The 25,295-nt window shown below is 40.6% G+C and overlaps 1 protein-coding gene across 1 annotated transcript; it reads left to right on the forward strand.

Moving 5' to 3' along the window:
• Positions 1-1,569: 1,569 nt before the first annotated feature.
• On the forward strand, positions 1,570-24,066 carry ddx43 (DEAD (Asp-Glu-Ala-Asp) box polypeptide 43; the record flags this gene model as incomplete). Its single annotated transcript, XM_080449631.1, has 15 exons — positions 1,570-1,920; positions 4,533-4,647; positions 5,237-5,242; positions 10,430-10,511; positions 11,421-11,580; positions 12,695-12,813; positions 13,855-13,965; positions 15,328-15,469; positions 16,046-16,146; positions 16,857-16,944; positions 17,353-17,480; positions 22,750-22,859; positions 23,167-23,305; positions 23,595-23,682; positions 23,878-24,066. 15 exons carry the CDS (start codon positions 1,570-1,572, stop codon positions 24,064-24,066), a joined length of 1,929 nt encoding a protein of 642 aa, XP_080305757.1.
• Between the last annotated feature and the right edge of the window lie 1,229 nt (positions 24,067-25,295).

The following is a 25,295-nucleotide window of genomic DNA, read 5'->3' on the forward strand; positions in this document are numbered from 1 at the left end:
GCACCTTATAGCCTATTGACCTGTTTACATTGTAACTACTCTCTTCCCCTGTATGTATTGAAAACTGCAAATGATGGGAACTCGACAAAGAATTTCACCCTTGAACTGTAAACCTGTGAAGTGACAATACAATTGTAATGTTTAATAGCCTAATAGCTGCTTGATTATGCAAATAAAACAACTGCTGTTAGGATATTGTCCAGAATAAATGTTGCGTTATTTCCTGTGCATAAAGCTTGTGTATTTATAGTCCTTTAAGGTGTGCAGTAGGCTAAGTGATTTTATTTTGTTAAAATAAGTGTAGCCTATATACAGCTCAATAAGAGCAATCATTGCTATAGAGTATAGATAGAGTGTTTGTTCAGTAACAGGGGTCTCCCCATCTCTCCAGCTCTATAGAATGAAAATTAATTTTGAGAGATGAAACGAAGAAGTGAACAGACAATCTTTAAACTGGAACAGTGGATATAACATTTAAGCTGATAAAGAGTCTACTCTCCTGCATGCTTGGATGAAATTGAAAATGTATTTTGTTAAAGACCCCCCAAAACTCTTACGGGTCCATTTGTTTCCATTTGTACACTCTCGGAGTTACAGACCTGTAGGGTCCATTTGGTTCCTATCAATCATTTAGCTGGGGAGGGGACCCCTTGTAATCCACTCAAGGACGGGGGGGACCTCAGTCTTTTTCATGACATAGCCTACCTAAGGACCCAGATAACTATTGTATTGAAGAAAGAAAATCAGAAATATTCAGAATTTGCAGAAATATTTGCTATTTTGTTATATTATTTAGCAATTTGGCCAATGTTTGACCAGTTTTTAGAGTTTATTGATTACTTTTGATGCAGCTGTCTCTTTCTTTCTTTTTTTGTTGTTGACATATTAAAAAGGTCCTTAAATTGTCATTTCAATGTCATCATTCTGGGGACTCCCCCAAAGCCATGACCTCCACAGGTTGTGAGAAAATAAGGGCGTGCGAAAAGAAAAAAAAGAGCGAAATTGAGTCTCGGCCACGCCTCCAGATGTCTCTTGTTGGTTCTGATTGGTCAGAAGTGAACCCCTCGTGCAGTCAGTGGCAGCGTTGCCAAGTCCGTTTATTTACCGCAACTTTGCAGAGTTGTTGTGGGGGGGGGGGAAACGCGGTGGCTTCTTTGGCAAATCTAACAAGCCAACATTTCTTTGATGTATATACTATAATAATTCCACATAGGTTTGTGGAGGAGTGTGAATCACATTGACTGACAGAATTGGTCTGGTGTCTACTTATTAAGCCCTGCTCAAGTATGTATGTGTAATGTTATAATAAATAACCAAAATATAAATGGTTATATCACCTACATAGTAATTATAATGATATATGCATCTAATATTTTTTTATTAGGAATATATGGCCTGAATGGCCATATTTTGGGGCTTGTTTTTCTAGGTGCGATGTTGCTTATTTCTCTAGCAAGATTTGGCAACACTGGTCACTGGCCAGACCTACGCAAATTTCAGTTCAGTCGTCTAGGCGCGTGTTGGTGGTAGTGGTAGCACATGGTCTGACGAACAGGTGCGTGTTTAATGATGGAGGACTGGGAAGAAGAACACAAGGGCGGTGGTGGCCCCGCCATCCAGAAGTTTGGCTTCCGTGGGGGTGGAGGAGGAGGAGGTGGGAAGGAGAACGTGTGTTTCGGTAGAAACGTCCCCAGGTTCGGAGGAGCTTCGCCGCCACCGAGGAGCGGCAGCGACGGTCGCCCAGGAGGAGGTCGTCGGGAGTGGGACGACGACGGAGCTTCCGACCGCCGCTTCTTCTCCCGGAGCTCGGACGGTGAAAGCGGCCGAGGAGGAGGCTTTAGAGGAGGTGGAGGAGGAGGCGGTAGAGGAGGAGGTGGAGGCCGGGACCCCCGTGGCGACGGGACCGACTCGACCCCATCGGTTACTTTTACTGTGGAAAATGACTCCGTTGGGAGAGTCATTGGTAAGGTTTAATTTATATACTATGTAGCACATCTACAAACTCACAAAAGTGTTGTGACGCAGGTGTTTTTTGAAGCATCCACTTAAAGTGGAACGGCTAAATGTTAATGCTAACCGAGCTGTACAGAAACAAAGCCTAGTTGGAGAATTCACCTTCAACATGAGGCAAGTAAGGGCATTTGGACGTCATTCGGTAATGTGTGTAGAAATGTTAAGCTTTTGACCACAAAATAAATACTTGTGCTCGTTAGTGAACCGGAATGATTCTAAAATGGCCAGGTGCATGCGCCAATTATTAATTGGCGTAATACCACGCGCGCCCCAACGACTATGCAGAACACCTAGCTGTAGAATACAACTCTCGTAGACGTATTTATGATTCTGACGTTTTCAATCTGAGAGTTGTAGGGTTCACCCCCCATGGACACAGGGACTTTAAGCACTATACCCCGTAGACACTCCAAACATGCACAAATTGAAAATAAAGGTGCTTACCCCCACGCCTGAAATGTTAACTCTCGCTACGGGGTAGTAGTTTAATGTAATAATCCATATCTTTCAATAAAGAAGTGTTTTAATGCCGTCTGTGGCCGATTATGTCGGAAGTTCCCAATCGGCGGTAGTGGCGCGCCCACCTGGTGAAACCCGGAATTACACTCAATGTAAACAGGAAGTAAACGAGGGTGAAAAAATGGCGTTCGGCCACAGACGGCATTAAAACACTTCTTTATTGAAAGATATGGATTATTACATTAAACTACTACCCCGTAGCGAGAGTTAACATTCGGGGCGTGGGGGTAAGCACCTTTTATTTTCAATTTGTACATGTTTGGAGTGTCTAAGGGGTATAGTGCTGAAAGTCCCTTTGTCCATGGGGGGTGAACCCTACAACTCTCGTAGGTTGAAAACGTCAGAATCATAAATACGTCTACGAGAGTTGTATTCTACAGCTACAGAACACCCATGGATGGAGAACACCACGGTCATGTTGGTGCTGGTTGAGGTCCTCATCAACGACCCTCCATCAGGGGTCATCATCACCATGCTAGCTTGTGATGGGCATTTTCATCAATATTTTATTTTTTGCCACAGACAGAAAATAAGTGATCACTAATTTTACCAGAAATACATACTGAACTCCTAATATGATAGTATTTCCGCATTAACCACTGAGCCACAAAGAAATATACATACAAATAAATAAAAAACGATCTACAAGCTCACAATACACATTACATCATATCATGTGGAGAGCTTGCAGATCCGGTATTTTCAAAACATTTCAGAAATTGTTCTAATTATTTATTTAATTACTTAAGGCGTTACCAGGTGTTAAAGAGGTTACATATTCTGAAGAAAACCTTAATACTAAGACTGCCAGGTGGCTATTGGCTAAGACGGGCATTAAATGTGGCATGTTGAACGTCTATTGTCTATTCCATATTTGGGATTTCAATAATTGGGTCATATCAGTTATTAGTGCTTCCATTGCACGTTACATGAGCAAAGGGCCATTTAGGTGTGTTGTGCGTGTCATATGGTTATTATATAGATTGCTGGCTTTTCAGAGGTCAGGAGATCAGTTCTACCTTACCAAACCAAAACTATTTTTTGGTTTGGTAAGGAGCTTTGATACCATTACAGTGACATCTTGATGAGACATCTTCTATCATGATGAGAGTCTTGCAAGACCTTGCATAGTTGTGATGTAAAGCATGTCAATGGGACAATGGAAAAAGAAAGATGAGTCAAAACCATTGTACGGATTATGATTGTGGAGTGTTATTATTGTTATATATTGTTATTTTTGGACACTTTGAAACACTTTCAGTGGTGAAAACCTTTTTCAACAAACGTTACTTGTTGAAAACGTTTACCCTCCTTTGCTTTTGTAGCAAATAGACCCTTCTGAACAGATCTGTTTTTGATCTTTCCCTGCTAAAAATAAAAATGGACCAAGGACATAGACAAGTTTTGCCACGAACACATTTGTCCGTGTACGGACATGTTGATGACCACTGCCCTCCATGGAGTAAAACGTTGACCAGTTAAAATAGTGTCGGTACTCTGTAGGCTTTGAGTATGCTCTTCAAGTAAACACATTGTAGCACCGAATGTTGATTTGCAGCCAGGGTTAAAGCACAGATTTGTACTTAAATCAAATGATGGCGAAAGAGGCCCATTGTGAAGTGAAGACGGTTTCAGTGTTTTTTTTCTGTGGTGACCGTGTAGCCTACCCTGTCCTCATGTTGTGCAACTGTACAAGTACTACTACAGCTATGTGCTTCCAGTGAGTACGTACTATGTTTTTGACAATATTCGACCAAATGCTAAACTCTTAACACTCAACAGGTCGTGGGGGAGCCAAAATTCGTGAACTTGAAGAAGCCACAGGTGCAAGAATTAAGGCAAGTTGGTTCATTTTAACAATATCTGGCCTGGAATGTTTTACAAGACTTGATCGGTTCATCATTCTAATTTGACAAGACTCAGGTTACCAGTTGAGAGAAATTAGACATTACCAAAAAACAAACATGTTTAGGTTCTAATCCTCTGGTGTTTATTTGTAGATTAACAAAGGAGACTATCAGGGTGAGGTGGTCCTCTTCGGTTCCACTGAAGCCCAACAGAAGGCCAAAGAGATGATCGAAAGCCTGGTTTCTGACAATTCAGGATTCGGCAGTGGTAAAATGGAAAACTTCTAAGTTGTTTAGTCTGTTCTCACATGGTCATGAGGGTCATCATGACCCACTGGTTTTGTAGAGCTAGGGGTCGTTGTCATTAGAGCCAGACTGATACCTATATCAGCCATTATTTGACTTTTTGATGACCTAGGTATCTGCAATTATGCAGTATTGCAGCCGATGAGTCCTGATCTTTTACCAATTTGAACCTGGCGTCCCTATTTTGGGCATGTCATTGCCCATCAAGTTTTTCTAAATTGATTAGAATTGATGTTTGCACTTTTTGACAATATCGGCCAAAACATTCTTTCTAAATTAATTTAACAGTTGGCCATGTTTACTGTTTAGTTGTTAGCAGTTTTTGAAATATCAAGGTGGTGGTTACTACAAATGCATCTTATTCTTTTCCTTCTTAACGGCATAGGAGCTTATTGTGAATGGGAAATAACGTTTACTTGCAACAGAGCATAAAATAATCGACTGTACTGAATGATTATTTATGTGCATGTAAACATAGCCATCTGGATAAGAACAGCCATTTCCCAGGAATACCCATCCCTTGTTGCAGCATATGTTCCTGCTTTCTCTAGGTGCAGGTAGAGGTGGAGGCTTTAGTAGTGGAGGAAGAGGAGGAGGAGGAGGAGGAGGAGGAGGCGGCGGCGGCAGGAGTTCCTCTGCCTGGTCGACTGATCAGTTGAAGGCTGCTGATAGTGCTCCGGTCCAAGAGCCCATTGACTGGGGCAACCTGAGGGATAACTGGGAGAAGTATGAGGAGATGAAGTGGGCAGGTGAGGAAACAAAGGCATGTAGTTAATAACTAGCTACGTGTCTTTAACTAAGTGTTATTCCAAGTGGTGCAGGACACTGCAGTTACCAATGTGACTGTTAAAGCTGCAATCCGTAAGATGCACATGGACCTACATGCACATGTCAGTGGTCCTGTGTGTGTCAAAGATACTCTTATTGGTTGAGCAGGGAAGGATATGTTTGACTGTATATCTGGATTGCTGCCTGTATGCTTGTGTAATTATTTTGACCAAAACCATATTATTTGACTGTAAAAAACACTGCTGATATCCTCCTATAATTTGCCAATGCTCTGTAGTGGTAGGTAGGTAGGTAGGTAGGTAGGTAGGTAGGTAGGTAGGTAGGGTGGCGAGACCATCGCCATGGTTACAGGGCTGCCCAGCTGTGGGATGGCCCCGTGAGCTACAGGACGAACTGCCTCCCGCGTTGCAAGATCATGTGCGCATATCCATCCACGGCTGCATCGACCGGGTATGGACTAGTAATGCATAATTGCTGGTTTTCATTAGGGTGTGTGAGATTCAATCACAAAGGTTCTTAACCTGCAGTAGTACATACCGAAAAATATAGCTCTGTGTTTGAAAACCTTCTAATTAACCATCTTCTCTGGTAGTAGGCCTACAGTAGTTTTATGGTATGATTATTTCCTGAATCGATGTCATTGCGGTCTTGTTCAATTACCGACTTACAGTAGTTTTATGGTATGATTATTTCCTGAATCAATGTCATTGCAGTCTTGTTCAATTACCGACTTAAATCTGAACTCAAAATAGGAGTACTCTATACCAGGGGTTTTCAACTGATTTTGACCCAGGGACCACCATCCTGACTAAGAGCAACCTGGGGACCACCACTATTGTGCGTGGTGGGTCCATCATAGACCCACCCCACACAATAGTGGTGGGGGGTTCATGCACCACAGGGAGCTGGAGAAAATAGCTATAATATCAATATAATATCTAATAAAATATAGTGCCATGTTTTTGCACTTTTTCTGTTTTTCATGTGTCTATGAGGTTGATAGAACTTCATTAAGGCCCCCGCTGGTGGTTTTATGGTGTTTCATGTCTTCTCTAACTATTTGGAGTTTTTTCCTGGAGGCTGAAACCGTGAGAGTCAAACGTGCCAATCCAAAAACGGCGACATACTGACGTAACAATGCCCATACCCACCCACCGCACCTCCCCTCATTATCATTGTCATTTATACTACAACCTTTTGTGGGCGGAGCTGCCTCAAACACACGTGTGTGACCATGGCAGGTTGTTCTGTACCTAACTTCTGTGTGACAGCTATCAAACAGTCGTTTCACACTTTGCCCATTGACACGGACAAACGTGATCAATGGCTTAATTTCATTTATAAAGACAGGATTATTCCCTCAGCCCCCTCTACCAGGCTTCGGGTGTGTAGTTCCCATTTTGTTGATGACTGCTTCACCAACTTAGTGCAAGTCAATATGGGATTTGCAAACAGGAAAGTACTGAAGCCAGGTTATATTCCGACGATTTATCCTGGAGACACAGAAAGCAGCACCTCAGGAGCGTTACCGGTAAATTAAAACATCCGCCAGCCCCAATAAAATGATTTAGGAGCATGAATCGGTTTGACATAGCCTTGTGTCTGTGACCTCCCCCACCGTTTAGTTGTGGGATTTAGTTCAGCGTCAATAAGATCGCTTCTGAACATCGTATGGAAAATGTAACGGTAGTCGCGGTAACCTACAGTCGTCTGTTGTTACGACGGTGTGAAGAAATTAATGGATGGGTTGAAACAACCTTTTAAACCGGGGTTTTGTGCCGGTCTGCGACTCTGCGTTGAATTCAACGTGCAGAGACAGTGCTGGTCGTGAACGCGCATCGCCGTTTAACATTGCGTACAGTTAGATCAGGGACGAGCCTCCATGTTAATTCAACGCAGGCTGCCAACAAACTAAGGTTTTAAACGATTGTTTGAGCCCATCGATGCGTTGTTTTACGCCGTCGGAACAACGGACATATGTAGGTTACGGCGCCTAGCTTTAGATTTTTCATACGATGTTCAGAAGGTAAAACATTTACATTAAATCGGCAGAACATACCGACGCGGGCGGGACCAACTCGAGTCATACAGTCTCAGCCAACGTTAGGGTCGCTAGAGCTAGTTCAGTTGGATTAGATACATAGCGTGATTGTTTGTCTATATAATAAAAAAGAGACGAATTATCTGTGCCTCTGCAAACACAAGTGTATTATCAAGGTGGAAATGGCTCTGAATACATTATGAGAGCATCTAGTTAGATGTTTTATATGCATATGCCTACTGTAATATACTGTAGCTTATATTTCCATTTTCTAGTAAGGGGATGTATGGAAAGAATACATAGCCCATTTAAATGGGAATGTCAGGTTGAAGGAATACAAATGCATTGTAATGATAGTAAAATGTGTGCAGTGATGCTATAAATAATGTCACTGATGTAATGGATACCATAGTCATTGTAAGATAAAGTTCTACTTGGATCACAGGATATTGAACATCACCACATCTGTAAGAATGTATGACAACTGATGGTTCTGTTGAAAGGACAACTTTAGTTTTTTTACAACCAAGGTTTATGTAATTAAAGTAAATAAAAGATGAGTGTTAAAATGTTTTAATTTACTGCTTTCTATAGTTTTAGCAATTTTTGCGATCTTTTTTACAGTGGGCGGAGGCATTCTGTCCGGTGGCTAAATATGTATTTTTTTTACACAATAACCCGGCGTTTTCTTTATTATTATTTACAGTAGCTCTTCTAGCCCCCAATAACTCACATCTGGCCATCAAAGAATTTACTTTAATTACAAGCTAAAATATAAACCTTGGTTGTAAAAAAACAAAGTTGTCCTTTTAAGCCTTTTATTTATTCATGTTGCACACATGAGCATTTGGGATTTGAGCAAAGGGTTGATGAGGCTTTCCGGTTATGGAGTAGTTCTTCTTCTTCCTCATCTTCATCTGAACCAGATTCAGGTTCAAACATATATAGCTGTATTTGTCCAATTTGTCCTCCTGCCATTTTGTAAACAAATGGGCAGAACCATGGGCAGTCCTTTAGTGATAAGGGGGAAGGACTAGGACAGGTGGGTGGTCTTATAGGAGGAGGCGGAGGGACTGGATTAGATGGGTGGTGCTAAGTGAAACCAGGTATACTTAATGAACTGGTGGGTGTGTCTACATAAAAACAACATTTTAACACTTACTGTACACTTTTGTTTTTTTGAAAAAAATCCTTACACAATAATAATACCTTATGATCAGGTTTTAGGGTTGAAAAATATCATGGCACTCCATCTTTAAGGATTACTGTGCTTATGGTAAGCTCACATGTCATAACACACACACACACACACACACACACACACACACACACACACACACACACACACACACACACACACACACACACACACACACACACACACACACACACACCATACAGTAAGAACTCCTGTAAGTTATTAAAAGTTTTTAAAAAAAATGATTTTTTTTTATTATGAATGGCCAGTGACCCCCTGCAATACCTCCTCGGACCACCAGTGGTCCGGACCACCGGTTGAAAACCCCTGCTCTATACAGTGTTCTATATTGTTGTTTTTAAAATTCAAAGTGTTGTCACTCAAAGTGTTGTCAGGACAGCATTTTTGTTGCTGCAATGCAGTCTTGTGCTAAATCGAGAGATGGTGAAGTACCTCGTCAGCAAATTTTTAAATGTTCCTCTCAAACATTTGTGGATTTAACCATACTGCTAAAATGGATCCAATAGCACAGCATACACAATTAAATGATGCTTCAACACAGCCAATATTGGGCCTATTGTGATCTGAAGCAGAAATACGTTTAAAATCAAAATGTCTAGATGTGGACGTTGTTGACTCAATAAAGAAAGCACTATGTGCAATGTCTGAATAGAGTCTGATTCCCACCTTATCGGTGTGAAACTGGGACAGCACCTAGCTCAATCGTTGTTGAAAAATGTTCTTACATTTTCCAAAAATAGCAGAAATGGCATATCTACAAGCTTACAACGCATGATGCATCGTAAGCTTGTAGATAAGCTATTTCTGCCATTCTTATATTTTTTTGTAAAAAACTATTAAATATATCGGTTATTTATTTGTATATCTCTGCTGTCACGCAGAAACCAGCTAACTCCAAAATGTCCAAAATTAAAAAAACAAAAAGTGGAGTTGGGAGCTTTTGTCCATCATTGATTAGAACAGCTGAATGGACCTCCAAGCTCACAATGAGGTTGGAGGTCAAAAGGGGTGGAGCCTGGAGTCAGCAAAACCAGCTAACTCCACCCCCCTTTGGTGGAGGTAGCTGGTTTAGCAGAAAGTTTGAGGATCCAATGGAGTTGGCTGGTTTTGTCAGAAGCTCTTTTCAATACTTCTCATTGGTTCAATTTTTTTACCAACACAGACGTAAAGGGTGTTCAATAGCACTGATTTATGGAAAAAAATGCAAAAACTTGTGACGCACCGGACTGGCCGTTTAAGGCTGAGGTGCAACAGTAGAATCCCTTTGTTCTTTAGACGTTTTTATTCATATGGTCAAAAACACGTTAATCGCAATTATTTGTGTTGACAATTAATCGTCAACATAAATATGTAATCGTGAAAGCCCTACGCTCGGGCACAACTCAAGAGGCTCAAGCCTGCTTCTCTCAGTGCACCTGCCTTATTTCAAGTATTAAGTCAACAGAATGTTAAAACACATTCACATATTATCTGCCTGTGCTCCAGCTCCCTTTGGACTACCTCTGAATGACGTGAAAAGGTGTTCCCATAAAATAATTGGCACACTACATATGGATGATATTGGAATAGCTGGTTGCAAAGATGGAGCCCCCATGCGTGCAGACACGCAGGATTGTGTTGACAGATTCAGGCTTACAAATAGGCTTGGAATTATGCACCCAACTTTGTAATTATTGTGAACCTGTTTTACTGTAGACCTTCCACCCCTGAAGAAGAATTTCTACATTGAGTCAGAGATCGTATCCAGTCTCACTTCAGAGGAAGTCAAAGAGTGGAGGTAACTCTGACATAATGTTTGCCTTTGGTATCGTTTTGTGCTACATTTGTTTTCCCATTACAGCATCTGGCCAGCAGGTGGCACCCTTTATCAATATCCTCTCAGCCTATATATTCTAAAATAAAACATTTCAGCATTCCCTTTAATTGACCCTTTCCTAGGTCCCACTCACTTTAGGCAAATGACAAAAGGATTTGCTCTTGGTGTCATTGTTGCACATTTCACAGTGCACTTTGATACATGGCACCAAGAAAAAACGGAATACACACCTAGTGCAAATGGACAATGTACATACTCTGGTGGGCAGTAGTTTGTGTTGTAGAGCTGGACAATATAACATTTACCTCATTATAAATTAGTATATATTTTAAAATCTCTTGTTAAAAATGTTTTTTTGCTTGACACTGGTCAATGTAACTGGAGTTACTCCCCCTTATTGAAAACTAACTCCTGCTGCAGTCCTCGTATCCCATTTCCTTGTTCCGTTTTCCCAACAAACTTCAACATGGAAACGTATGCTTCTCTATTATCCCACAGCCAATGATGGGTAGGTGTTTCATTCGTTCAAATAGCCCATCAAGTAACTGGACAGAAAGTTGCCATGCTTTTATTAGAGACCAAACTAAGACAGTGCTCTGGAATGTGTATATTTGGTCATGAAAAGATTTGATTTGTTGCCTCCATCAATCGATATTTAATGTTGGAGCCGCTATTGTGCTCTCTTTTGCTTGTTGGACATTGAATTGTGTCAAACTTGTACAAAATGCCACCAACCGCTGCCAGTTTTCTGTGGCACATGACTGCGGCTTTGGAGTTCACCATTTCTCCAGCGGAAGAGCGCAATGCAAAACCTGAAAATGCAAAAAATCTAACCTCTTTGTGGGTTAATGTGTGTGTTTCTGACCACAGGAAGGAGGCTAATAATATCATTGTGGATGATCTTAAAGAAGAGGGGAAGAAGCGCACTATTCCCAACCCATGTCGCACCTTCCTGGAAGCCTTTGAACACTATGCAGAGATCATGGAGAACATTGTGAGAGTCGGCTTCACCAAGCCTACCCCCATCCAGGTAGGCCAGGGTGGGCCTTAGTTGGTGTCACACTCTTGTTGACTGATTATGTTTGAATGGCTAATTAGTTGGCAGGCTCATTGAGTAAGTGACTGAAAGTTAGTGGATGACCACCTCTGACCACATCTGACAGACTGACTGATTTGACTGTCAGAACAATACTGAGAGATAAATGGCAAGTCAGGTTTATATTAATCTCTCAAGAACAGATTCTGCTCTGCGTTACAAACAGCAGAGGTCGCTGTTTTTCCTATTCAGTTGGCTATGGGTTCCCAGATTGGGTTTATATGGGAAATAGCCTAGAGTTGGCACAATTCGGTGTCTTGGTTAATGCTAGCTTTGATGAAAAATGCTGACCTGTATGTGGCAGCATGTTTCTTTTCTTCACAATGACTCATAGGGTTCTGTAGAAACAGAAATAACATTATTCTAAGTAAAACCAAACCACAGAATGCCAGAAAATTACAAATCTTTGAGGAAGTCTTCCAGTGACTACTTGATGTATGATTGGTAAAGTCCAATGTTTCAATTGCGTCATCTCAACTGACACTGGCTTTGGTATTTCAAAGTCCAGTGTTTCCCCCACTGCACTATTCATGTTTCATGAACCTGTTCAGCAGCACCATCAGATTGCTTGGTGGGAAGTAGCCTACCCATTGTAGGAAAAAGAAAGTTAACCAAATTTTTTGAACTGGTAGAACAGAGCAGCATCTGGTGGTGTCCTATTGCATAAGGGCACCGTTGTCATACGTTTTGTTTGGGCACAGTGCCCAGGAAACACCTCGGCACAAAGCCAATTGATTAATTCCTACCCTGGGTGTAGTTTACCATTTGTACCCATTGACTGGAGTCACACTTACATCATATCGGCCAATAAATATATTTTTATTGTTATTTTGAGCCAAGTATGTCTTGGTCCTCAAAAGGATTAAATACAGAATTATTAGTGATAAATCTTCAGATATTTGTACAGTGAAAACTAGATTTCAGACTATTGTCAACCTTGAACAATTACTCTCTGAACTGTGCAGGCCTAGAAGAAACAACAAGACCTCTTCATTGTCATCTTGATCAGATAATGGCCTGAGTGTGTTTTGCATCTGTTCCCCTCCAGTCTCAGGCATGGCCGGTTTTGCTCAGTGGCGAGGACCTGATTGGAATCGCCCAGACAGGGACAGGAAAGACTCTGGCCTACCTGCTGCCAGGCTTCATCCACATGGACGGACAGGCTCTGTGAGTCTGCGACCTGTCCCCCTTTGCTGTTCATCACTGGCATTATGCTGCACAGTTGACTTAACCTCTTGAACCCTAGCATCCCTATTCTGGGGGCAGTGGTGTAAAGTAACATTTACCTAAGTACTGTACTTAAGTACAATTTTGAGGTATTTGTACTTTACTGGAGTATTTCCGACGTTCAATACTTTTACTTCTACTCCACTACATCTCAGAGGCAAATATTGTACTTTTAATCCACTACAATTATTTGAAAACTTAAGCTACTAGTTACTTTTCAGATATAAATTATTATTATTATGAAACATACATTTACCACTTTAGCCCTATTTTACACATAGGCTATTTGAAAATAGCCGATCTACAAGTTCACAACGCGTCGCGATGCGACGCGTTGTGATCTTGTAGATCTGCTATTTTCAAACATTTTAGTACTTTTACTTTTGGTACTTCAAGTACATTTTGATGCCAATACTTTTGTACTTTTACTCAAGTAAATTTTGAATTCTGGACTTTTGCTTGTAACAGAGTATTTTTATATTGCAGTATTGGTACTTTTACTTAAGTAAAGCATTTGAGTACTTTTTCCACCACTGTCTGGGGGTAACATTGGCAAAAAATTGCTGATCACAATTGGCTATTTTTGGAAAGTACATAAGAAGCTAAAGTATAGAGGTTTTAAGTGGTTAATTTTATTTGAAAAGTTATTCAGGCTGTCCCTTAAGCTAGTGTTTCTTTTTTGGGGAAAAGACGAATACAATTTCAATTAGTTTCTGTGAACCCCTGGACCCCTTTTGAGAATCCTTGCCTTAAACTACTGCTTTTGTCCAGGACTTGATGCTGTTTATTGCTTAAGTTTTGTTGAAATGGAAACTGTCACCAAGGTCTCAAAAGTGAAGTATTTTCAAATGGCATTTCTGACTTTTCTTGTTTAGACAACCTCTGCAACTTGCCATCTGTAAGTGAGCTAACATGGAAAGTAAGTGTGGTCAGTGAGTGCATGTGTACTCACTACTCAAACCTCTCTGTGCATTTCTGCAGGCCCAGGGCAGAGCGGGGTGGTCCTGGTATGTTGGTGTTGACCCCAACCAGAGAGTTGGCCCTGCAGATTGAAGCTGAGTGTAACATATACAGCTTCAAGGGCTATAAGAGGTACAAGATGGCTAGCAGCAAACCTGCTTCATCACACACACACACACACACACACACACAGTCTCTGAAGTATTGAGTAGTTATTCATAATAGTGATACATTGATGTATCTAATCCATCCATGAAGATAAGGAAAGTAAAGGAGGTATGTTAAGTTACCTGCTGCTTTACTTTACTACTTTTTCACTTGTGCATACTTAATTGTAACATCCCAGTGGCGTATCTATTGATTTTTTTTTTGTCTATTGTCATTTTTTTTGTTAGAAATAGATTTGCGTATTTTTTGTTATATGTATTTGGTTGTTAACCGTCTATGTACATTTTGGTTACAAAACCAGGTGTGGCCCGGATTGAGCTTTTATTAGAGCTGCATAAGCAAACACTACAATAAACCAGTTTCTTACATTAGATGCAAACACGGCAATAAACCAGTTTCCTACATTAGATGCAAACATGGCAATAAACCTGTATCCTGTTTATATGCAAACACTACAATAAACCGTTTTCCTTCATTGAGTCATTATCCTGGCACTTCCTGAGACTCTTGACCCACATTTTCAGTAGGTTGCTGCATTACTAACCTCTCCTACTCTCTCTGCCATGCACCATTTCCTGCTCTCTCTTCCATTTTGATTCAGTCTTTCTCTAATCTCTCTTTGTAATCTTGGGCTAGGCAATATATATCAATATTATACCAATATCGTGATATGAGACTAGATGTCGTCATGAATTTTAGAGACTGTTGCACTGAGGAAAAGACAGGAAGCAGAGCTGGAGGTAGCAGAGACTACAATGTTGAGTTTCTCTGGAGGTAACAAGGATGGATAGGATCAGGAACATCAGAGGGGACAGCATGTTAGATGTTTTGGAGATAAAGCCAAAAAGGCTAGACTGAGATGGTTTGGACATGTACAGTACAGAGGGATAGTGAGTATATCGGTAGAATGATGCTGAGGTTGGAACTGCCAGGCAGAAGGCCTAGAGGAAGACCAAAGAGGAGATGTATGAATGTAGTGAAAGAGGACATGAATTTAGTTGGTGTGAGAAAAAAGAGGAGGCAGAGGGGCAGGGTGAGATGGAGGCAGATGATTCGCTGTGGCGACCCCTGAAGGGAACAGCCGAAAGGAAAAGAAGATTGTCAGAACACTTAATGCTATATCACGATATACAAAATTCCTTTCTGGTTTTAATTACTTAAACCCTATTTTATTTTTATTTATTTAATCAAAAATGTTCAAAAACATAAGGATATTCTTGTCACAATATAATGATAATCCTCATCGAGGTTTTGGTTCAAAAATATTGTGATGTTTTATTCATGTCGCCCAGCCCTATTATCTATTTTCTTTCGCCTGTCTTTCAGTGTGTGTATCTATGGTGGTGGAGACCGGAGGGCCCAGATCGCCAGTGTGAAGAGAGGGGTGGACATTGTGATCGCCACGCCAGGACGACTTAACGATCTGCAGATGAATGACCTCATCAACCTGCGCTCCATCACTTACTTGGTCAGCCCTGTCTTTTGCCTTTGTGTGCTACAGGGGAAGTGCCGCTCCTAAAGCCCACACAGTATTTGTTCCTTTCTATAATTGAGCTACCCAGCAAACACCTGCCTGAGGAGAAAAGGGTTGGGCGTGTGTGTTTATGTGAAACGTACTTGGATCAACTCAGTGTTTTTTTTAAGTGTAAAAAAAGTGAGAGAAATATTTTTTGTCCCCGCTACACATAGTTTGCAGAGTCTGATTCTTCTTTTGGCGAATTCACGCGAATTCCTCTGCGTCTTCCTCGGTCACTCCAGCTCAATCTTCATCATCCTTCTCCCAATAGAAAGCGAGATGTTAAATAATCTGTTATCGTCCTGGAGCTTTAGGTAGCGTCTGACAGTGCTGCGCTAATGTTGCTGTTAATCCACGGTTTCTGGTTGGGATATATTCAAACTGACTTGTTGGATTGTCATCTATGCACTTCTGATAAATCCTGTGTCTGAGAACTCACTGGAAATATTTGCTTGGAGAAAATAAAACTCATTTTTGTGTTAAGCAAATTTTTGTGAATGTTATGTTTTGTCCACTCTTACCTAATAGGTCCTGGATGAAGCAGATCGTATGCTGGACATGGGTTTTGAACCACAGATCATGAAGATTCTGCTGGACATCCGCCCAGACAGACAGACTGTCATGACCAGGTGAAAGTCTAGTCATATGTAATTTGGTTAATTAAACGGGTTCATGGCAGAACAATGAAAGTCATACATAGATTAAAACAAGTGGTGCCAGGCACAACAAATCCCATCCCCCTTTAAACTGAAAAAAACACACCCTGTGTGAAGTGGGCGGTGTCTTGCTAGCTAATCACAATACTAAATGGAGTCGATCAATCATGTACAAAACAAAACCATAACTTGAAAAAAACAAATTTATGTTTTTTTTTCAAGTTATGGTTGCTTATATAGGGCTATGCACATGTGTCATGTGACACTGGCCAATCACAGTCCTGAATAGATTGTGATTGGCCAATCACAGCGCAGGATAATTGTACAAATTTCCAAACCTCACTTTTAGGGGCGGTTTCACTGCCCAAGATATTTGTACATTTTTCCAAATCTCACTTATAGGGGCGGTTTCACCGCCCAAAAAACACTGCAAGTTCTAGCCTTTCAGAATTTTCCACATGAGTTTGACTTTACAATGTCTCTTGCCATGTGACTTTGTATTTGTTGATAATAGTAAACCTGTCTCAATCTTTAACAGTTTTCCATTAAACTCTACCACTCTTCTATGGATAAGATTACACTTCTGTAAGGTTTGTTTTTGTTTACTTTAAATAGTTCGTAAATTAATAATTCATATTTTAATTATATCATAATTTCTATCCTCTACTATTGGGCTGTTCAAGTGCCACCTGGCCCAGCGGGGTGAGACGATTGTCCAAATCATACCTGAAGAACCCCATGATGGTGTACGTGGGGACGCTGGACTTGGCAGTGAGTGGAATGTCATATGTCTATGAATTGAATACCAAGGCCCTCATTGGAAACGAGCCCGCAAGGACTTTTATGAACGGACCTGTTAGACAAAGTATTTTAAATGGAACTGTGCTGTTTTAAAATTTTTGCCTAATAAAATATTCAATCAATCAATCAATAATGTCTACTGTAATTCTATGGAGAAAGAAATGTGCATGAGCATAAATTTTAACTATTGAAAAAAATCCAGTGAATTTAGAAGTGCCATGTTGTCTGTGTAAAGTGTAAAAGAGTGTTAACGGTTTAGGCGTACCCTAAGCCTTAGTCAGTGTGATATAATACAAACAAAACATGAGCTTGTGTTGTCATGCCAATCTGTATTGTATTTTACTTAATATACATTCCTTGTCTCTTGCTGTGTCCCAGGCGGTAAACACTGTACATCAGACTATACTGTTTGTCCAGGAGGAGGAGAAGAAGGCCTATGTGTTTGATTTCGTCAGCAACATGCAGCCAGAGGACAAAGCCCTCATCTTTGTTGGCAGAAAGGTTATGTGAGTAGAAAATGGCAGCGTGACTCTATACAAAAAAAATCATCAATCAAGGGATTCTAGGCAACATTAAGCCTACATTTAAAACATATTTATATATATATATTTTGCATTTTTCCCCTCTATCAGCCACTATATAATGATGCTGGGGTGTTTTCCTGCATTGAAACACAGTCCTCTTTCTGAAATCCGTATTTTCCCTACGATTTATGTTTTGACATCCGGGTATCCGGGACGTAAATGAAACGCACGCATGTGCGCGTCCGTGTCCGTGTGAACTGTTCGAGTGAAACCGAATGGAACGGAGTGCAACCGAGTGACTTACTGGTTAGACGGGGTGCCTGTTGCCTGTTTAGCAAGGGTGGTACCAGGAGGAGTGATGGCGTGTCCCCCACCCCCCCCATGTGTTTTGGAATAGACATGTGGTTGTCTAAACACTCCCCAGACCAAACAGTAGGGATGGGTACACATGGGACAGACATGGTATAATGACAAAAATTTGGGGAGATAAATAACAAGAATTAAATAATAATTTAAAAACCTTTTAGGTTACAATATTACTCTGTGCATTACTTTAACAAAACAACCCGAAATTAAGCACAAATGGACTAGAAATTATACAAAATGGAGTAGGTAGAATAGAATAGAGAATACCACAATAATGTTATTGTTGTTATTAAAATGCTATTCTATTAGACACATTTCTATGATGAAACACAACCAAATCTGCGGCACCCTGTACAAATGGTACCAAAATGCATTGTCATTATTGTGGCTGTTGGCAGCTTAATAAACAATAGATAACAGAGTTTCTGAATGTAACATGTTAATTGACATAGTTACTGTAATAATTTTACCCAGTTTATAAAATAATTGCGTTATATTACTTCATTACTCATGAAAGTAATATGCTTACATAATGTGTTACTTATGTACTTTAATGTGGTAACTGGCTAGTAAATCATTTTGACATGGTTGACAAAATGTCACCTAAGGGAGGTGTGGCATTTGAATTGGATTGTACTTTGCTGTGAGGTGCCCGAAAAACCGACTACAAACAAACAATTACACTGCAAACACTTTGACATTGACTTGTAAACCTGCATAATTTCATGCAATTACTGTAAGTACGTTTTTAGAAAAACCCTATTCAGTTGTTTTTTTTGCATACAGAAATCTCCCAAATATAAAATGCTGTGTTTATGTGACATTACAAGTGTTACCATCAGCCCTAGGACAGGAACTGGGTGGCTCCCTACTTACTTAGTCCAGACAAACTGTCACAACATTTCACGACAGTCACAAGTGTGACTCAGGGAACTCTTTTATGCAAGCCAAATCGAATGGAGACAAGAAGAAGTGCACTTATATGGCCTGATTACATTAACTATAGTCATTTTATCAGACTAACTTCACTCATTGAGACCTCGGTAAACTGGCAAAGCTAGTATATTATAGGCCATTGGAATCTCATTTAGACCTGAGGCCGATTCTAAAAACTGAAGTTTTCTGGAAAATTAAAAAAAATTTGTTCCAAAAATTCACACATTATGTTGCTATATATATATATCAACAGCTAATGTGACACAGAGGTGTTCCTGGCTTGAAAGGTGTAATAACATATAGGTGTTCCAGGTCTAAATGGGTTTTAAACTAAAATATAAATTGTGCAGAACATTTAAGAATGTGATTGCATTGATGTTTCCTAATATCAATAGGCTTTGGCCTGGATTTGAATAAAATATGATGTAACCGCCACAACACAAGGACATTTGTTGTAATGCATGGCGTTTGCTACAGATAGCAATCCAAGATCAATATTCAGAAAGACTTTTAATGTCTACTTAAACTTAACATAGGGAATGCTGACAGTACAACAATATAACCTGATGGTACAACCTGATACATGCATTATCCATCCACCCATCCATCCATATAAAGTACATTATGTACAGTACACATACATAAATACGTCTACATACATACATCACTGCCGGGCAAAAATCCATGTACAGTGTGTCTAAAACGGTTACTTTTCAGGAAATGGAAAAAAGTGTTCCAATGGATCCAATGTAGTTTTTATTTAGTCTCAAGGTGTTTTCATAGGTTAAATATAAAACCCACAGACATACTTAACCACTTTCAACCTGGAATTTGTCGTTATGAAATGTCGTTATAGGCAAACCTTTTCAAACAGCGATGATAGTATACATTTGTCCTCATCTGTCTATCCACCCGTCTGTGTGGTATCACCCTTAAGGTGACTGTAGTCATGCATTGCTGTGATGATGTAGCAGGAGCTGTCATTTCTCTTCCTGTTGCTATGCGAGCCTGTTCGCCTGAAACCCGATCTCCTGTTTGTTGTCTTCTATTTGGTACTGCCATTATAAGCAGCCATCACCGCTAAAATGTTGCCAGTATGAATCAATAGCTGACATCCTGAGATGGAGTAAAGCTAGGTTAAGGGAATATAATGTGGCCAGTGGCAGAACAGAGATGCAACCTTAGATAGCTGTGTGTGTGTGTGTGTGGGGTAGGAGCAAGGGATCATGTTGAGTATAGGCCTGGTTTAGAACAGTGCGTGGTTCTCAAACCTTTTGGTGAACTAGGCCTACAGCAGGAGATAATTAGTAGTACATCTGTTAGGAAATGGGTGGCAAGACCTTTAAATGCATATTGATTAGGATCATTTAGTATTATTGGCTATGAGCTAAAACCACTTCACCCGGTCGAGGGATTTGATATTACTGTGTTGGTCTTAACAGAGCCAAATATATCAGCCTGTTGGCCACAAGTCTGAGTGTGGGAGTCAGCTGAAGTGTGTGTGTGTGTGTGTGTGCATTTCATCCATTGACCATGCACGCACGCACGAGCGTATGACCACGACCACGCGCATGTCGTGCAGGGAATGATTATCGTTTGCCCTAAGCCTCTGAAAAAATCTAGAACACACCACTGCACTTATCGGAGGAGATACATGGTTGTCTATGCTCTCCCAAGGACCAATGGAGGTCGAGTTAGCAGTGGGGAATACTAAGTCATGCAGGCATATCTTGCATCTTCTTGTGTTTAAATTGTCCTCCAGTCCACTCTCTAGCTTGCGACATCTACACATTTTTGTCTTAAAACATTTTGCTATGTTTGCAGGTAGAATCCTTAGTAGTCCAGCATTTCTGAAGTCCTAAAACAAAGACCTTTCAAAACACTGTTGACCCTGTTTGTTGTGAAAACTCTGGCATTGCATTTTAAGCTATTCCAGATGTTTTCTTTGTGAAAAGGTTCTTTAAAATGAAACCCATCTTCAGGTTTAGCACCTTTCAGGAATAATCTCCATCTATACTCGCCTGAAAACACATATCACATGACCATCCATGTACACTGGGCCTGCACATGCATGATACATAATCAGACATATTTGCCATGTTTAGGAGTATAAGATCCCATGCTTTTGGGAAAGTTAGCTAAAACAAAAACCTTTTAAAAAAATCATCCCAACATCTGCTCTCATACTTGCCAGACCAAGATAAATTAGGATTAGGATTCCTAACCATCCTGGCTTTCAACCAGCATCCTAAACATTCAATAATTCCTCTTTGGGGATTTCTGATGCAATCACAAGGATCAACTGGGTGCTTTGGATCAATTCAATTTAAACCGTTTGTCCCTATTTTGGGAAAGTCATTATAGGTGGAAACAGAAAATAGCAGATCTACCGTACATGTCATTATAGGCAATAAAAGTTTTACAATTTTAAGAATTGTGAAAATAGCAGATCTACAGTACAAGCTCACAGCATGTCACATCTGAACCCTGGCATCACTATTCTAGGCATGTCATAATACCGGTATAAATATTTGCCGATATGCTAACATTCAGAGATTTTGTGTAGAGTGAAAAAAGGAAAGGGCCAAGGATAGAGCCCTGCGGTCAACAAAGTAGGGCTTCAGTGGTTAAGTGGTTAAATATTAAATGTGTGTGTACAGTATGTTAGGAAGGACAGTCCTAAGTAAATGTAAAGGTGTTATGTTTGGGAAAACCAGTCCTCTTTTTCTGACTGACCTTGTTGACAGGAGACCCAAAGGGGGGAGGCAGCGGTTGAGAATGACCAGGGAAGAGGAAGACATTCATCAAATATTAAGCAGTGGTCTCAGCAGAAAGAGGGGCTAATAATTGTTTAAGTGCAGCTTTTTAGTCCTTCCTCCTCTCCGCCTTGATTTATTTATTAACCTCAGTTGTATGTTGAGGGGGGCAAAGTCTCCTAACGCATTCTCAAACAAAGTTAACAGAATCTACATAAACTGTGTGTGGGGGGGGGGGGTCTGTGTGTTGAAGGTGGTGTGTCCCTTGATAATGAACAGTATTAATACACGTCATACTATGTGATGTGTATTCCATGCTAGCTATTACTTTAAATTCAAAATGTTATGTGGGGCATCCGGGTGGCGCAGGGGTAAAGTTCCTACTGTGGAGACAGGTTCGATGCTGATGCCCCACCTAACACTGATGCTGCATTAGTGACTTGACACGTTTTTTTTCTTTATTTGATCTCTTGCCTAGAATCCCTTTATTTGAAGTGTTAGCTACGTGGCAGTCTATAGTGTCTTTGCTATTAGATTGGTAATACAAGCCGATTCTCTCTATTACACAGCTTCTCAAGTGGTGTGCTGTGACACACTGCTGTGCCCGCACTTTGCAGATGGGTATACTATATAGAGTTGATGTGACTCCTCTCCTCATTTTGCACAACCTGTTTTCCATGTAGAAAATGCAACCACATGTAGAAAATGCAACCATCCCACATCCCTTCTACTACTGTACGCTAATTATCTTAAACCTTAGTCAAAGCAAATCAACATGCAGGGACTTGAAACGTATTCTTGGCCGAATACAGGTGACGGCCGTCGGCCGAGCACCGACTTAATTCTCTTCACCAGTCAGAGATATTGCATTCAGCCCTGTCTGTCTGCAGCTAATCCTACAAACTACTAGGCAGGTCAATGTTATCCTTGTTGTGCACGCCCAACACTCTCCGCTGACAGTTGCCGACACACTGCACGTAGGAGTACGTGCAGTGACGATTATCACCCTTCCCGCCCGACTTCCCTCTAATTGTGTTAGTGTGTAGACGTTCGACAAAGCCGGATGCACTACAGTGGATTCGAACCCACAACCTTCACGTTGGTGGGCTGGCACTTTACCACTGCCCCACCCGAGCGCCTGACTTTTTTGTCTTCTGGCAAAGATAGATTTCTGTGTGTCTGTGTGTTCTTAGGTGTGATGACCTCTCCAGTGACATGTGCCTGCGTGGTCTGGCGGTACAGAGTCTCCATGGCGACAGGGAACAGTGTGACCGCGAGGAGGCACTGAAAGACTTCAAAGAAAGTATGCAGCAGGAAGACATGACATTCACTTGAAAATTACCAGATTTGAGACTTGACACATCAATTCAAGCTCGGCAATGAGCACAAAATCGCTGATCTGTTTAATTTCTTGTCTCTGCTATTTTATATAATAAAAAGAAGCGGGATAGGATAATTATTGTGTAGACACTGACAATATAATATTTCCCTCAAATATTTATCCTAGTGTTTGCACTTGTGGCCAAGCAATAACCAAGCATCGTGGCTTTGCAAATGAACAGTTATGAGGTTTACATAGATGTGTGTTCTGTGTGCAATGAACGTTTAAGGTCGTGTCCGTATCCTGGTGGCAACAGACCTGGCATCCCGAGGGCTGGATGTTCATGACATCACTCACGTCTTCAATTACGACTTCCCACGAAACATCGAGGAGTACGTCCACCGTGTTGGACGCACAGGCCGTGCAGGGTGAGAGATGGAGCATTGTGTGTGTGCATGCTCCACATTCGCACCATTACTCAGAATTTTCCCAGTAAGGCCACAGTGTCTGCTGTTGACCACCAATCACTATGGGAGTTGGGCTCAAATGCCTTGCTCCAGGGCAGTAGTGGCGGCTCTGGAGAGTGTTGCCCATCCAGATTTTCTTAGCCTGCCAGGGATTTAAACCAGTGCCTGTGAGACCACATACCTGCTTGTCTTGCCTACCATTGTTTGTCAGTGCATTCATTTTTCAATCTGTGAAATTGTGTTCTTGTAGACGTTCGGGAGCCTCCGTTACCTTGGTGACCAGAGGAGACTGGAGGATGGCATCTGAGCTGATCTCCATCCTGGAGCGAGCTGGACAGGTTGGAATGCACAAATTTCTTTGATATTTCATTATATTATTTATATTATTGCTGCTACAATGTCTTGAGGAAACTAGAACCAAACGATTTGACTCTTAGGTACCCGTGAACAAGATGTAATGATAAAGAAACCTTGAACACCTACAGACACACACATTCTCTCCCAGTCCTAATGGTATGCAATTCCTTTTCCAGGACGTCCCCCATGAGCTTGTGCTTATGGCGGAGAGATTTGACAAACACTTGAAAGAGAAGGAGATGAACAACAACAACAGATTTGGTGGAGGGGGAAGGAGAGATGGAGGTGGAGGAGGAGGAGGGGGAAGGAGAGATGGTGGAGGTGGAGGTGGAGGAGGCAAATTTCGGGGAGATAGTTGGTTCTAACCAGTCGTTGGTTTCTTCATGTGAGTGCATGTGTACAGCCACCACACACCACTTCTACGCAGACCTGAAAAAGTATTACATAACTGTTTATTTTATGTTTTATATTTGTTTTATTGTATGCTGTGAGCAGGTGGCAAAGCCCCAGAGCATGTGTTGCTGCATTTTTCTTATTCACAAACAGGGTCATATATTTGTTTTGTGTTATTCATAATGGGAAGGTCCATGTGTGTGTTTGTGTGTTTTGGAACCTTCATTTGTCTTTTACATAAACATTTTATTTTATTTTTTGTTATATAGGAGGAAAAAAATAAGTCCTTGTGTAGTTAGCTTGCATGTTTGAGCAGTTAATCATATGTATTGTCACTGTTTCCAATTGGGAAATTAAACAAAAAAAGAAACGTATGATTTGACTACCTCTCCTGTCTTTTATTTTAGTTTAAAGTGCTTGAAACCAGCAATTAAAAAATCTGCTTTGAAGAAATTGATCAACCATCTGTACTCTACTAGCAAGATAATCTGGAATAGATTAAGTTTATTTTAATAACTTTTGTACAGTAAATTGGTAAATTATACTGTAGAGGAGAAATGTACAACCTAGGCCTCCATAATAAGATAATTGTGAAACTTGGCAATTAATTAAAACAGTTTATTTGGTCAGCTGTTGCTCTCTGCCCTCATCTAATTATACAAAGTTTAACCAGAACAATGTACAACATATGTCCCCACCCATCAGGCTCACAGAGGCACCACATAAAGTCAAAGAGCTCATGAAATACCATTTGACCACTAATGTGGGAACAATATCCAATGAGCTAAAAAGCAATTAACCCCTTGAACCAGAGTGTCCCTAATCTGGCCATGTCGTAATGGACGAACATTACGCACAAATAGAAAAATCTAGAAGCTCACAATGTGTTAAATTGTGATGTGTTGTGAGAACAGCTATTGAAGATCAGCTATTTTCGGTGAAGCAATTTGGTGTAAAGGGAAGAAATGAGGGGGCCAAGGATAAAGTATATAGGGATTAAGTAGTTAATAAACTAAATAAACAAAGCTTATAAGTAATATTTTTTTAAACCCTGACCCCTGTTACCAAACAAACACTATAACAATGAATATCAGAATGCACAGTAGAGCTTTATCCTTTTAACAAAACTTTATTATAACCAAAATATATAATTTACAGCACCTTAGTAATTGTGAATACAATATTAAACAAAACATAAGGA

Source organism: Gymnoscopelus braueri, assembly GCF_963280865.1.
Source record: "Gymnoscopelus braueri genome assembly, chromosome: 14".
NCBI classification, from domain to species: Eukaryota; Metazoa; Chordata; class Actinopteri; order Myctophiformes; family Myctophidae; genus Gymnoscopelus; species Gymnoscopelus braueri.